Here is a 15679-nt window from a genome sequence, read left to right as displayed (position 1 = left end):
TTCTTTCACTACTTGAAAGAATTTGTTAAAAAATAAAATATTAAATTCTGTCTCATGTTTATCCACTAAAATACTATAACCATTAATTTAAATCAAATTGTGCTCTCCTAGAAATATCCTCATACTACCAAAGATGTAATGGCCAGTTTCCAGAATTGTTATCCATAGGAAAGCCTGAGTTTTTACCTTCCTTGTCCAATTTGCAAATTTCATTAATGTAATAACCATCTTTTTAGTGGGTATGCCAGAGTTGCATTATTGCTTCTGTGTTGTGCCTAATCCTCTTCCATACATTTTTACTGTTTTGATCAGTTATAAAATTTTATTTTATAAAGAATATGACATTTCAGGGATTTCAGTTGATCTCTTCAATTTGTGGATAATTTTCTTGCTCATTTCCACTGTTTGATCAGTAGATTGGACAAACTTTTAAGGTGACCCCTAATGACTTCCCTGCCTGATGCTAACATTCCTGTGTGGTATCCTCACTGTGAGAGTGCATGAGACAATGACCTGCCTCTCCTAAACAAACAGAATAAAGCAAAGGTGAGAGGAAGTATCTGATATGATTATGTTACACAATATAAGACTCCATCCTAGCAGCCTGGAGCTAGTGAATTCCCTTTTGAGCCTGACGAAATAAGCACTCACATGTCAAGGAACTGTGGGTGCCCTCTAGGAACTGTGGACAGTCCCTAAGACCTAAAGGAAGTTCATAAGAGCAAGCAAAAAGCCAGGGCCCCCAGTTCTACAGTCTTTCCACAACCTCCAGGAAATCATTTCTTCTCACAACCCGAATGGGTTTGGAAGTGAACTCTTCCCCAGTAAAACCTCCAGATGATAACGTAGCCAGCTGACATTTTAGGCAGAGCCTTATGACCCTGAGCAGAAGGACCAGTAAACCTAAACTGCTGAAATCTGTGAGATAAAAACTGAGTATTGTTTTAAGCCACTAAGGTTGTGGTATTTTTATGCAGCGAAAGGTAGAAAATTAACAGAATTGGTAATTAAATGTTCTTTAAATAGAGGAAGTATAAAGTCCTACTTGCAAATTTTACAATGTGGTAATGCTCAATATAAGAACCACTGACTTTGTTTCTGGATTTTTAAAATGTAAGTAAATCACTTCTTTAAATATATTTACTCCTTTTATGGAGTAAATATTATTTATTTTAATCCTCATCTGATAATGTAGTTATTGATTTTAGAGAGAGAGGAAGAGAGAGAAACATGAGTGTGAGAGAGAAAGAGAGAAACATCAATCAGTTGCCTCCCATATGCACTCCAAGCAGGGATAAAACCAGAAACTTAGAAATGTGCCCTCACTGGAAATTAACCCACAACCTTTTGGTCTATGGGACAATGCTACAATCAAGTGAGACACTTGGCTAGGGCCACTTTTTTATTGTAAATTATAATTAATGAATATATTTGTTAAACTAAAATTTTTGTATTAACTTTTAAAAATCTTTTAATCTACAAACAACAGGTGTTGAAGAGGTTGTGGAGAAAACAGAACTTTAGTGCACTGTTGGTGGGATTGCAAACTGGTGCAACCACTGTGAAAAACAGTATGGAATTTCCTCAGAAAACTAAAAAAAGAATTGCCTTTTGACCCAGCAATTCCACTGCTAGGATTATATCCTAAGAACCCTGAAACACCAATCCAAAAGAACATATGTACCCCTATGTTCATAGCAGCACAATTTACAATAGCCAAGTGCTGGAAGCAACTTAAGTGCCCATTACTTAGGTGGATCAAAAAACTATGGTACATTTACACAACGGACTTCTACGCAGCAGAAAGAAGGAGCTCCTACCCTTTGTGACAGCACAAATGGAACTAGAGAGCATTATGCTAAGTGAAATAAGCCAGGCAGTGAAAGACAAATACCATATAATCTCACCATTAACAGGAACCTAGTCAACAAAACAAACAAGCACAATATAACCAAAGACACTGAAATTGAGAACAGGCTGACAGTGATGAGAAGGGAAGAGATAATGGGAGAAAAGGGTGAAGGGTTTGCAGGAACAATTATAAAGGACACATGGACAATATCATGGGGGGTGGAAACAGGGGAGGGAAGTGAGAAAGGCTGGAGTGGTGGGGAGGGGTGGGGAGAAAAGGCAGAAAACGGTACATGAACAATAGTAAAAAATATTTTAAAATCTTTTATTCTAGTTAAATAACTATATTTAAAAGTTTAATCATTCTAGCATTTTATATCCAGTTGCCAATATAAATAGTTTTTATTATGCTTCTTGAAATTTGTGTCTATGCCTATGAAATGCAATTTTAAAAATAACATGAGTTGTTTAATAATGCAAAATGTTTTGTCATCTCTGGGTGCAGCTATTGCAAATATTGCACTAATTCTACTACCTTTGAAACCATAAATCAGAACACAAAGAGAAGCAAGAAAATAGAATCTCTGCCTTACCAGGAACTAGCACTTCATTATACAAGAGAGAGTTGCATTCACACTGAAATAATTAGATATCTTAATTTTTTGTTACAAAAATTTTTTTAATTGTTGTTGTATTATAGTTGTCTCAGTTTCCCCTGTTGCTCTCCCCTGGCCCACTCACCCCCTGGAAAGGCCCAGTTAGGAAGCAAGTATAAATGACCCATGGACAGGGACAACAGGGTGGGGAGTGACTGGAGTAACTTAATTAATTCATCATTCCTCTCACCTAGGTACTGCTATTTCCTTCTCAAATTCTCACCAATATCTTGAGCAGTTTCTGTCTCTAATGATAGCAATGGTACCATCTATAAACCTTCATGGCATACACACATGAGGTTATAAGCAAGAGATACAGACAGTGATTTCTCTGAGGCCAGAATACTATTAAACTTTAGTCGTTAGCCTCAAAGATGGACCCCTCCATGATTCTCACTTCCTGGGATTAATGTTCTTATGTAGTCCTCTCCCAAAATATCGATATGATAGCATGGGACTTTTAAGGCTAGGTCATAAAAGGTACTACATCCTCCACCTTGCTCTCATGCATCACTTGCCCTGGTGGAAGCCTAAAGCCATTTCATAAAGACATTCAAGTTGCCATGTGGAAATTTCCCAAGAGGAGGAAGTGAGGCCTCCCACCAACTAGTACCAAAACAGCCAGCCAGTAAGTGAGCCAGAGCAGATCCTCCAGCCCCAGTCAAGCCTTCGGTTGCCAACAGTTCTACCCAAAGTCTTGACTGAAGCCTCATGAGAAACCCTAAACTAGACCCATTTGAATAAGCCACTCCCAAATTCCTGACTGACAGAAACTCTGAGAAAGACTATATATTTATTGTTGTGTTACATCACTAACTTAGAGTACTCTGTTACACAGCAATAGACAACTAACACACAGTAACAAGAGAAGATGTCTAGGGTTTCTATGCCAATTTTAAGGGGTGGATCCTGAGGGACAGAGGTACTTTTGTTTCTTTTTAAAAATACATTTATTTTTTGTGATGTTCAGTTTCTCAAAAGTCCAGAGCCCAGATCAAGTTTCTTTGCCTAGGTTTAACAATGGTACTGTTATCAAACATGACAGTTTTCTAACACTAAAACAAAACAAATATTCTGGACTTCACATGCTTGAATACTAATACTATGCAGTGTTAGTATTTCAGAGCACATACAGATACTCCACTGGGGGGTATAAACAAGTATCAGTGGAAACAGTGGAAAACTTATTCCTCAGGGAGTGTAAAAAAGTATTATTTTCCTAGTTCTATACAGAAATTAGAAAAATAATACATATAAAATATTTAGAGAAATATGAGGGCCCAAAATAACCATAAAATACTAATGACTACATTTCTAAAATTTAAAAAAGCAATGAAAATCTTTGGTTAAAGGGTAGTTAACTATGAACATATTTTACTCTTTTAAAGAACAAAGATTTAGAAACAACGTATTCAATCTAAAATAGAGATAAATAAAAATTATCATAAAAGGCATATATACTAACTAGGCATTAGCAATAAAAACAGAAATTTGATTTTTTTCAAGACTAAGTGATTAAAAAAAACACTGATTTACCTGGGATTAAAATAAAACCTAGAGGTTAATTCTACACATTCTACACATGAATACATATTACAAGAATTCCTGATGTTTTAAAATCTTTTGAAAGTGAATCATAATTACTGCAGGAAAAGGCTAGAGTGTGAAGTACTCTGTGATGATCCAGATTTTACCCCTTTATTCTTCTCACAGGTAGGGCAATTCGATCCACACTTCAAGTGCTAACCATGTCCTGATGGTTGGGATGAATTTAAAAACTAGGTGGGAATTGCAGGACTTCTAGTCCAATCTTCAAAGACTTAGTTTCAAGTCAGGCTTACTGTTCACCTAGCTAGGAGCTCAGTACTCAGAGTCAAGTCCCTGCCTTGTTCTTAAAGACTGATTACAGCCTTGTACTCCTGTTCTAGGAACTGGACCGTCCCTTATTCTTGTGTCCAAAAACCAGTTTTGGTACCCAATATCATGTCCTATCCCTCAATCACAGGGGCCCCACCTTGTTCTTACTATTTTTTCACAGAGAGAATACAGTCCCTAAACTCAAGCCAAACCTCACTGCCATATATGCACTCACGTTTTCACATTCCTAATACTGACAACCTGCAGACTGAGTTTCCCCTTAATGTATCTGCTCTGAAAATAACTGCTTGGCTGAACTTCCACTTGCTGGTGTCACATCTCTGTGAAAACTAGCCCTACTTAAACTTTCCCCAGATCATCAACTATAGTTCATTGAGTAGCCATCCCTCTTCTCAGTCTCTGTTTCAACCTTGAAAAGTAGGTTTAATTCAGAGTCTTGGGCTCTTCCATACATCTTGCTAAGTTATAGTCAGCCAAAATACATTTATTACAGATTATACCCAGGAAAGTAGAATCCAGAAAATACATTTTTCCTGAAAGAGACAGAATCACCCAAAAATCAATGAGTTTTCTGTAATGCTCTAGCAACAGTAGTACTTTATGATAGAATTGCAACCTTTTTCTAGGCAAGAGAAAACACTGTCTCCAGTGTTTCCGTAAGTGTATATATATGAAATACCGTGCAATACAAATTTAAGATGATCTTCAGCTAAGAATAGAAACTAATAACAGATGTCTAACAGAGGATTTTATATTCTGAAATTCTAACACTGGAGTTAGAAGCCAAAACACAGTTTACTTTAAATACAGTCTTGTAACAGAAAGATGTATAAGGAAAGGAAACACTCCTTTCTATAATTAGAAAAGTAAACATCTCAGAAGTCTGAGTGTCACAGTGCACTCAGGTTGTTATTTTCTCTTCTAGTGTAAGGCTGTGATATTTTGATTCTCATAGGAAGAAAACTGAATACACTTTTTACTTTGTTAAACTTTAAATGTAATACAATTTGTTATATTCTATTCCTTTTCCGGTCTGAAAAACTCCTTAGAAAACCTCTTTATTTTGACAACAGTTTGAGAGTTATTGAGAGCAAACTCCCAATCCCCAATTTCATATTTATTTTCAGTCCAGGCAAGTCATTTCTGCTGTATTTTAGGTCTGTGGAGCCATACAAATATGTATAGCCAACTCAGTACAAGAGAATACTGAGTAAATCAGTCTGGAAGCCCCTTTTCCCCTCAAAGCAGCTGTAGAATTTCCTGACGGTGACACCACAGAGCAAAGTTCAAAAACCCTGCATTAAAAAGGGAGCTACTTGAATTATGTAATATATATAAAATTAGAAGTTAACAAACACATACATGTTCTCTTTCCTTGCTTTCCCTGCTTTTTAAAAAGAGTTCTTTTCTAGTTTTGGCTGGTGTAGCTCAGTGTACTGAGTGCAGGCCTGAGAACCAAAGGATCCTGGTTCAATTCCCAGTCAGGGCACATATTCGGGTTGCAGGCCAGTTCCCAGCATGGGACACACGTGAGGCAACCATACACTGATATTTCTCTCCCTCTCTCCTTCCCTTCCCCTCTAAAGATAAATAAATAAAAATATTTAAAAAATAATTTTTAAAAAAGAGTTATTTTCTATTATAAATCAATGGATGGATCTGACTCATTAGATATGTTCCAAGAAGCTTCTCAAATAAAGACAGTAAAACATGTAAAATACTGTGTTTCAAAGAGTCCTGACCAATAACAATTGTCTACTACTGTATTTAAATCTCTGGAAAAATAACTCAAGCTCTATTCACAGATAGTGAAAAGAATGAATCAAAAGTCTTCTGGGCTTCCCCATCTTCAAAGGCTGGTTTTGCTAAATGCACCTGGTGACAAAAACCGGTGACAAGAACCCAGTGACAAAGGGAGTGTAGGAAGAAAGGAGAGGAAGGGAAAAGAACTATATCATATCCAAAGCATGAGTATGCAAATATTTTCTAATATGTAATTAATTACATGAGGTCTTTAAAAGTAATCGCAGTGACTGGTAAGTACTGTATACTAAGATCTTGAAATCAAAAATTGCTTATAATACAAGAAAAAAAACTTCTGAAATGCCAACAATCTAAGACCAAGGAACAAATGAATTTGCTAATACAACTACTTTTACACACTCTTTCATCCTAAAATAAACCAAATTCCTAACAAAACAATTTTCCTACTTTTCCTGGTTGAAAACAAAAACAGATTTTGTTACAAATATCAACTAAATCCTTAAGCAATGAATGAGCACAGTGTTTTATTTTGGGGACAAAGTGTTTTCTGGGAAGATTTAATGTGAAATAACTTCATAACACAAACATTAAATTTAAAAATATCAGGATGAGGCTAAATAATAAATAACTCTTGAATAGCAAAAATAATGTTTTCAATATGTTCATTTTCAATAGCATTCATATAATATTTATACTGTCTTGAAGAAGATATCTTACTTGTGAACCTATAATTTTATTTTAAAAAATATAAACATCCCTAAGGAAGCTGGCTTACAACTTAATTCCAGGCTTAGTGTTTACTCAGAGAAATAAGTTATCATTTGGTCAGCTATTTGAGTATATGATTTACAGCAACATTTTTCAAAACCTACGCTTAGCAATATTACTAACTTGTTGAATAGTTATAATAGTTAGGATTTTCACCACTCCTCTGTGAGGAGTTATATGTATATATGATAGGATGTCAATTTATATATATTTAAATATTGTGTAAACTATGCATATCAAACACAGATCTTCAGTACGCAGGTTAGAAACCAACTCAGTAATCCAAAGAAGCTCATCTTGATTAATATTTAGAAAAACCTGCATTTATTTAAAAATAAATGCTTTTGAAAAATAAATGAGTTTTAAAGTTTTCTATGCCTAGTATCTTCATTCTGTTTGACTGTCAGAATGTTTCATACCATACATAATACAGAAAATGAAGTGATTTATTTTATTAGTTGCTGGCCTTAACTTCAGACTTTAAGAATCTAAGTATAAAATGTTACATAAAACTTACAGAGTGATCTAAAAAGGGATACTGTTGTTCTACAAATTATATGTTAACATAATTATTTAAAACTGGATCATACTATTCTATGTTTATAAGACAATGATTCTAGCTAATTAAAATTTGAGTAACAAGCTAATCTGAAACACAGAAAGACTAATTTAGTTAATTAAAGGGAAGTGATAACTGAAATAAAGTATATCTTTTAATAACATTCATTCTAATGATAGTAAATTAAATAACATGGAATCCACAGAGAAGGAGCCTAATGAAGCATCAGCCCACACGTCTAAATAGCTCTGGAATGGCAGAAAACTGGAAATCAGAGTCTTTGACACACATGGAGCCCAAAGTTTCTCAGATACTGGCACTTGCAGACTGCAGCGTTTCTGGGTCACTGTAACATTCCTTCAGACACACAGGTTTCTGTCTGTACGGAGGTCTAGGACCCTTTAGTTCTACTTCTGTATTTGAATATTTACTTCATATTTAACAACAAATAGGATCTGAGATTTAATAAACTGAAAATGGCTATATTCAAATTCCACACAACTAACATTTTCCACATCCAAGAGAGTGGACCTATTATCAAGAGATACTTTCCCTTCACTGCTCTTTAAACAGAAATGAGACCAGTCTTCTCATGGGACTTTAATCACCCAACCTGAAATACAAGTGTTCCATGATATATAATATTCCCTGCTAATATAGTTGCCCTAACTTAAGGTCAAAACTATCTGAAGATGATTTTACTTAAAAAAGTAGAACATAAGGAAGCATTTACACAAAGGATAACATTCTGGAAGTGTCTGTGAGGTCAGCCTTGGCATAATTTACCTTGTGGCTGTAACTCTAGCTTACTCTGAGTACAATGATTTCCTCATAAACATGGCCAAATAATTTTGTGGTAGAGACAAAGAAAAGTACATACAGTATACATGACATATTATAGCACCAGACAAATTTTCTATTATAAACACTAGGATACATGTGTCCTTCAACTATTTTTAAATATCTGAATATATTATAAAAGCATAATTTTTTCCTTATTTTTATTGTTTATCCTGTTGCAACTGTCCCCATTTTTCACCCCATTCACAAGCATATGTTTTTGAATCAATAAAACTTTACAAATTTGAAAAGAAAAAGCACGATCAAACAAAGAACCCAGTAATCATTCCACTCATTATTTTTCCAGTTTTTCTTGAACTACCCTTTAGAATTCAATAGTATCGCTTGGATAATTTTATTATTCCCCATGGAGTAAGAAACCCAGAAGTTATCTATAAATTTCCATAAACAGTTTTATAGGAAACTACGTATTACCTATACACTGCCAAGATAAACTTAATATTTACATAAGACCAGTCATATCAATAAATACAGTTAGTAGCTACTGAAATGACGTATTACACGAGCTTTGAGAAAATATTTTCTCACCAACAGCTAAAATTCAACCATTGCAGATTACTTTTTGTTTTAAACTACATTTAAAATATAAATGCTAATAGGTAAAGTAATATTTAAGCACTGGAAGTAATTTATATTGTGTCATAAATAACTTAATTAGTTCTTTTATTGACAGCATACTTTGATAAAAGACTAGAAAAAAATTAAATAGAAAAGGAAGAATGTAAGAATAAAGAAGATAACTTAACCTACTGTCAACTCTGAGACAGCGTACACATGTGCATATTTAATTTAAATATTTCACACATAATAAATAAACAAGTATTTCTGCTGAGGCATGCATGAGGTATGTGTTTGAGGGCTAAAACCTAAAGAAACAAATACCAGCATTTTGAAGTGTAGTAGAGTGTAATTAAATGACATAGGATACTGAACATTTAACATAGCTTGAGAATAAAAAAATGGTGATGATGATAATGGTGATGGTAAAAGTTTCTGTTGTTGCTGTAAGATTAGTCGTAAAGTTCAACGTAAGTTCAAGAAAACAAATTGTTTGGCTTATTTTTTATTTCTTGAGAATTTGGTAATTGCAACTTTAATAAATTAAAAATTTTGAAGTGAAACTAAAATAATTTTTATTGTGTTGTCTAAATGTCATAGAAATAAATGATGCTCTTCTACACAATGTGTAGAAGACAGATAGCAGAATATCCAAGAAGTAAGAAAAAGGATCCTGGATTTATATTCAGAGGAACTGAGCTCAATTCTCGACTTTACCAGTTTTACTACGTGATTCTCAGCAAGCCTTTTAACATCTACCATCAAGAAATATTGTAAAACTCAAAGGTTAAAATGCTTTACAACAATATAAATATTCTGGAGAGATCTGTAATCCTTTAGCATTATGACCAAGATTTTAGTCATATACACCAAAATTTTAGGAAAGGTATCATGAAAAGCAATTTTCTTCCTCACGGACTAGAGAACACAGTATAGCACAGACTGTCTCATTCTAATAAATGTCTTTGAATATAGTAAAAACAGTACGTATGAAAAGCAGGTATCTATTTAGCTGTACTAACTCAGCCAGCCAGATAACCTGAGGATGCTTCCCTTACCACAGTTAGCTTGTTGTTAAATAATGGGGTATTGGATGATGTCAGAATTTCCACCCATCTCTGAAATTATTACATTAGCTGGAAAAATTCATTCTCATTGATTTTTTTACCTGAAAATATAAGGAGTGTTAGAAAACTAGTTTCTCAGCTAACATCTGGAGCAGGTACGTAAAAAAGCTCTAACCCATGAGCTATCATTAGTGTTTTAAATTGTTCATGTATTTTCTGTGACATTTTAGCCCTTGTCATGGGGGAAAGGTCTCTTCCACTGTACATCAAATGGGTTAGAAGTGTTAAATTTTAAATTATTTTCAATATGAATTTTCCTTTACATTCTCAGGTAGTATTTGCTATACTGTCAAAGTGGCAAAAATTAAATTCTGTTCAGTGACATGGACTGTGGACAAGAACAACCACATTCATATTTTAACAGGTGAGAAATATGCACATAATTAGATAATACTGCTCTAAACCGAACCTCAGGAAATGAGAATTGAACTACCTGTCTTCCCTTAAGACCCTTCTTTCCACGAATCCCAGGAACACCCTAGAATATAAAAAAGTCAAAAGTTAAATATTTGTTGAACAAATAATTGAGTTAGATATTCTCAAACATCAATGAATGAAATATGCCAAAGTGAGAAATAGTGTTCTTTAAATTGGTGTGATATTCAGAAAGCTTCGATATATTAATGTAACTAAAATTAGTTACACTAGAAGAAAAGTAGATCCTTTTCTTCTTCATAACTGAATCCCGACTTTATTCAGGAATCCATCCCGTCTGTACTTTGGAATGGAATCCTGACATTCTTCTGGTGATAGTTATTTGTCCCAAGGAGGGCACACGACCAAAGCTGGCACAACCAGACAAACAGATCTTATTTTGCACACCCAAAGACCAATTACCTCCCCTCTGTCTCCATGTCTCTCTGGCTGAGCATAAACAAGGGCACATTTGGCCCTTGCACTGGCAATCTAGCAATCATTTGAGAAACAAGCCTTAAGATAAAGCCAACACTAGGCAAGGCAGAGAGAAGAATGATGAAAGCACTGGGCGCAAGATCATATTGGCCTAGACCCAACCTAACCCGGGTTTCTGGTCATGTAAAAGAAGCAGTGGAGCATTAGTACTTAAGGACTCAGGCTCTGGAGCCAGAATATCCATGTTCAAATCCTGGCTCTGTTTTTAGTATATAGTCTTAGACAAGTCTTTCTCTCTGTGCACCTCATTTTCTTCATCAATGGTGGGAATAATAATAGTACCGATCTTACTGAGTATTGTATTACAGGTATTCATTAATATGAAGTATTTGTTTAGTGCCTTGCATATATAGAACCATTCAGTAAATAATTTGTGATTATCCTTAACATCATTATTAAAAATGTCCTCGTTTTTAAGCCAGTTTGAGTTGAGGTTTTCTGTTACTTGCTGTCCAAATCATCTTAATTGATATAATCACTTTAAGACTTAAAACTACTTATAAGCCTTGGAGACTAAGAAAACGGTCAGACCATGTAGGATGGGATTTATAGTACAAGCAGGGAAGTTAAAAGATATCATTGGCTAAAATAATCCATCTAGTTTCAACTCAACAGTGTTTGAGAAACACTCATCTAATGTTTCTTTCAAAAAAGAGTTCATAGGTGATCAATGACTCATTTCCTTAGTACTTTATGCATCTTTATAGAATACATCCAATCACTTTTAAGTGAAATTACTTTCTAAAATTTTAGTAGCTTTACTAAATCTCAGGGTAGTGTAGACAAAATTATATAAGTACCCTTCATAAATAAACATTTTTTCATAAATAAATATAATATATATTAACTTCAAAAAAGGACTTTTTCTATTTGTTTTCAGGAACAATTAACACCATATTATTCTCTTCTGCTTTTCTCTACTTGTATGTTTTATAACATAGTAATGGACCCAGTTAGCTATATAATTTATGGTGTTAATCAGAATTTTAAGTAGCCAAAAGATATTAGGGCATGGTACCCATGACAGGCACAATATCACAAAATGATTTTATATTTATGAATTTCAACAGTCTTTATGTTTTCATATAGACTGGTCAAAATTAGTGAATATAATTGCGGTCAGTGTGTCCATTGCAGGTCAGTGTCAACACTGGGATCCTTAAATTCCAGATGATAACACTGCAATAACACATAACTGGTTTATTTACTACATCAATGCCTAGAAATAAGTTCATGCAAAAAGTTCAGGAAAGGACTGTATCATGAGCAGCAGAATAATTAACATATAAACTGTATAAACTGTCAATGAGAAGCAGCTCAATTCTTTGCATGATGGATTAGAAATATCATCTGTAAATCTGCTGTATCAAAAAGCAGTTAAGTAGCTTATTTGTCAGATCATGCTGAAGATATTTTCTACAAGTGAAACAAATGAAACCAAAGAAATAAGGGTATTTATCTCACCAAAGAAAACTGGGTATTTTGATTGTTATTATAGCAAGCTTAAACTCTGAATATTTCTTCTGTGGAAAGGCATTTACAAGTACTTGCAAGAAAATGGAATTTAATTCATTCAGTTGAAAAAATACATATTTGAAAAATTCATCTAGCAAAGAATAATCTGGTTTACTTTCATTAGCAAAAGTCAGTTTCCAGAAATGAAAATTCTGTCTGAATAGCATTCCTATAACAATAAAATTAAATGTTAAATTTTGAATATAATCTTTTTTGCTTTCAAACCTTATAATATACTAATATCATTTCATTTCATTCTTTTGCAATCTGACAGTAACCAGAGAGGAGGAGGGAGAGAAATAATAGGGGATAATGGAGGAAGGGCCATTAAGGAACGTGTATGAAGGACACATGGACAAAGCCAAAGGGGTTAGGTTCAATGGTGAAAGGTAGGGATGAATGGGGTGGGGAGGGCGTGGTGGGGTGAAAGTGGAGACAACTGTACTTGAACAACAACAACAAAATAACATTTTTACTTGGAAAAAAACACTGACAATATAAATGAAGGCCTGCAAATAAAAATCACTGAATTGCACTGGTGTCTAGAACTAGGTAAGATGAGGTTGGGCTCTCAGACTTCTGTACATATATTATTTTTTTAATATATACAAACCATTTTGCAAAGATTCTATCTTCATTCACAAGCACCTACATTTATGAACAGCTATCTTTCATTACTAAATCAAACAAAAATTCTATCTCGTGAGGCTGAATTATTTATTGCACATTGCATTACAAAATATAAGACCTGTCAAGAGTTTATAATCAAATCAAAGATTAACGAATTATAAAATAAAATTTTCATAATTAGGTTAATATTTCAATTCGTGTTTTTTAAAACTGAATTTAAAATATATTATCATATTTTCTCAAAACAAAAGTTGGTAAAATTCAGAAGAACTTTATTATATTTTTGGTAGGTGATATTTATAAAAGCTGGCTTGCTTCACTCAATAAGATTACCAGCCTGACATCTGAATTTATGACCCCTGTTGTACATTATCATATGTACACCACTTTAGAAATAATATTTGAAGAATATGTACTTACTCTTTCTCCTTCAGGCCCCAGCTGTCCTACTTCTCCAGGAGAACCAATGAAACCCTTAAAGTAAGCAGAAAATCTTTATATTATTTCATCTAAACATTCACCTTATAAGTAATTCCAAATAGAGATACTTAAAATTTCTTCACAGCAATGTGAAAGTATACAGCTTAATAGTATGCATAACTTTTCCTCACCTTATTTGCTTTTCTTCCCGAAATTACTTGTACAGATCAATCTTTTCATTAAAGGGGAAAAGTAGGGAATATAACTTGTGACATGGCAGCTAATATAAACTTTATTCAAAGTTTTTTTTATCCCTTTTTTCATTGTATTTTACAGTGGGCAGAAAATACATGTATATATTCAACTAAAATTTGAGCAAAATGGAGGTAACAAAAGACTATATAACGTGTACAAAAAAAGAGAAGTGCAAAGGAGGAAGAGATTCATTCTAATGGGGGCAGGAGGTCAAGGCAATCAAAGGTTTCAAAGGAGACTTGCACTTGAGATAGGCCTACAGAGTAGGCAAAATCTTGATAAACAGGGGATGGAAAAAGAACACGTCAAACAGAACAGTTACAGTAAGCAGATACAATAGAAATATCTCAGGGAGAGTCTTTAAATGGCAACTGACAGAATTTTATGTGCAAGATGCTATGGATAAGGACAAAGACTCACTGTGCCCTCAAAGATTCCAACTGGTCTGAGAAACAAGAAGTACATAGAAATCATTGCGTAAGGTAATTTATTCAAACATACTTTAGTTATATCTCACCTGTGACAAATAACCTGTTTCATCAATATAACAAATAAAGTATACAGTAGTTTGGAGGCCAGATTAATTCAGGCTAAGAACTGTAGACTTTATATTTTAGACAACTGGAAGCTATTGACTTTAGGGGAGTACGGTAATCCCCTTGATGTCAAGTTATTTTTCCAAAATATTAATCTATACAAGATACAGAATGCCTCTAAAACAGGAAACACTGGATGTAGGAAAGGCTGGTAGAAGGCTCATTCAATGGTCCAAATTTGATAGAATATCACTCTGTATCATTGATTCACAAAATATTACTTTAGTGCCCACTGTGTGTCAGGAATAGGGATTATGAAAATTGGTGCCCCCAAGAAGTTCATAGTTTATTAGGAAAGAGGGGCATACAAACAAATAATTGCACTATTATTTGAGAATTGTGACACGAGTATGTGATATGTGATGTGATAAATGCAATATGCAATCGAAAGTTTGGAGGGAAGATTCAATAAAGCATTATAGAGGTGGCAACATTTGAGCTGAGTTTTGGAGGCATTCCAGGTAGGGCTAGTAATGTACCACCAATCACCAAATCAATCAATAGAAATGGAATGATATCAAATTTTCATTAAACTGCAAATGGAATTACATGTGCATATTTGCAACCACTACATGGTTGACAAGGAAGAGGTGGGGTTAAAAAGGGTAGCACTGGTCACATCATAAAAACACATATGTAATGATGGAAGTTTATACTGTGGGCCATTAAAAAATTAGGCACAGTTTTGATATAATGGAATTTACAGTTTATAAAATTCACTAGGATTACAGTGGGTCAAGAGGTCTTTGTATATGTCTCTAAGGATTCAGACAAAGATAATTCTCAGGTTACAGTTAGACTGACAGGAATATAGAAAACAAGCCAATAAGAAAGGAGAGTTTGGTAGAAAGAGGATGAGTTTTGTCAGTCATAGTAAGTGTGGTGATGAGGCATTCGAATGTACTTGTTCTGACAGGAAACGGAAACTGTGAGACTCATAGAAAGCTCCTAGAGAGATGTGAGATTTGAAGGCCAGGTGGGTCAGAGCCTTAAGGGTAGGTCAGAGTTCTGAGAAGAAAAGAAAGAAAAATTGTCACTGAACCAGAGACAAAGGTGGAAATGGAGGTAGGAGAAGAAGAATGATTTTGAGACCACAGCAAAAAGCCAAGATATAAAAAAATTGGAGAGATACAGGAGGCCCTATTCACTGAATTTCAAATAAAGGCTACTTATTTGAATCAGAGAATAGGTGACTTTTCAGAGTAAATTCTCCCATAATAATATACATTAGAATATTATCTCATGCATTGAAGATACTATCTAGTTCAATAATAATGATAGAATCTGCATAGAGGATGCATGCTATGTGCTAGGTACTGTGCTTTAAGA

The 15679-nt window shown here is 34.2% G+C and overlaps 1 protein-coding gene across 1 annotated transcript in view; it reads right to left on the bottom strand.

Annotated features, from left to right (window-relative positions):
• COL24A1 (collagen type XXIV alpha 1 chain) overlaps positions 1-15679 on the bottom strand; it is a 337900-nt gene that overhangs the window by 242142 nt on the left and 80079 nt on the right. The window contains exons 11-12 of the mRNA XM_037060934.1: positions 13500-13553; positions 10456-10500 (exon numbers count right to left, since the gene is read on the bottom strand). Coding sequence (XP_036916829.1) covers positions 10456-10500; positions 13500-13553 — 99 coding nt within the window. The remainder of the gene's footprint in view (positions 1-10455; positions 10501-13499; positions 13554-15679) is intronic.

The sequence above is a fragment of the Sturnira hondurensis genome, unplaced genomic scaffold (genome assembly GCF_014824575.4).
Source record: "Sturnira hondurensis isolate 20B ecotype Veracruz unplaced genomic scaffold, ASM1482457v3 Scaffold0013063, whole genome shotgun sequence".
Classification (NCBI taxonomy): Eukaryota; Metazoa; Chordata; class Mammalia; order Chiroptera; family Phyllostomidae; genus Sturnira; species Sturnira hondurensis.
This window is presented reverse-complemented; position numbering and strand designations above follow the sequence as displayed.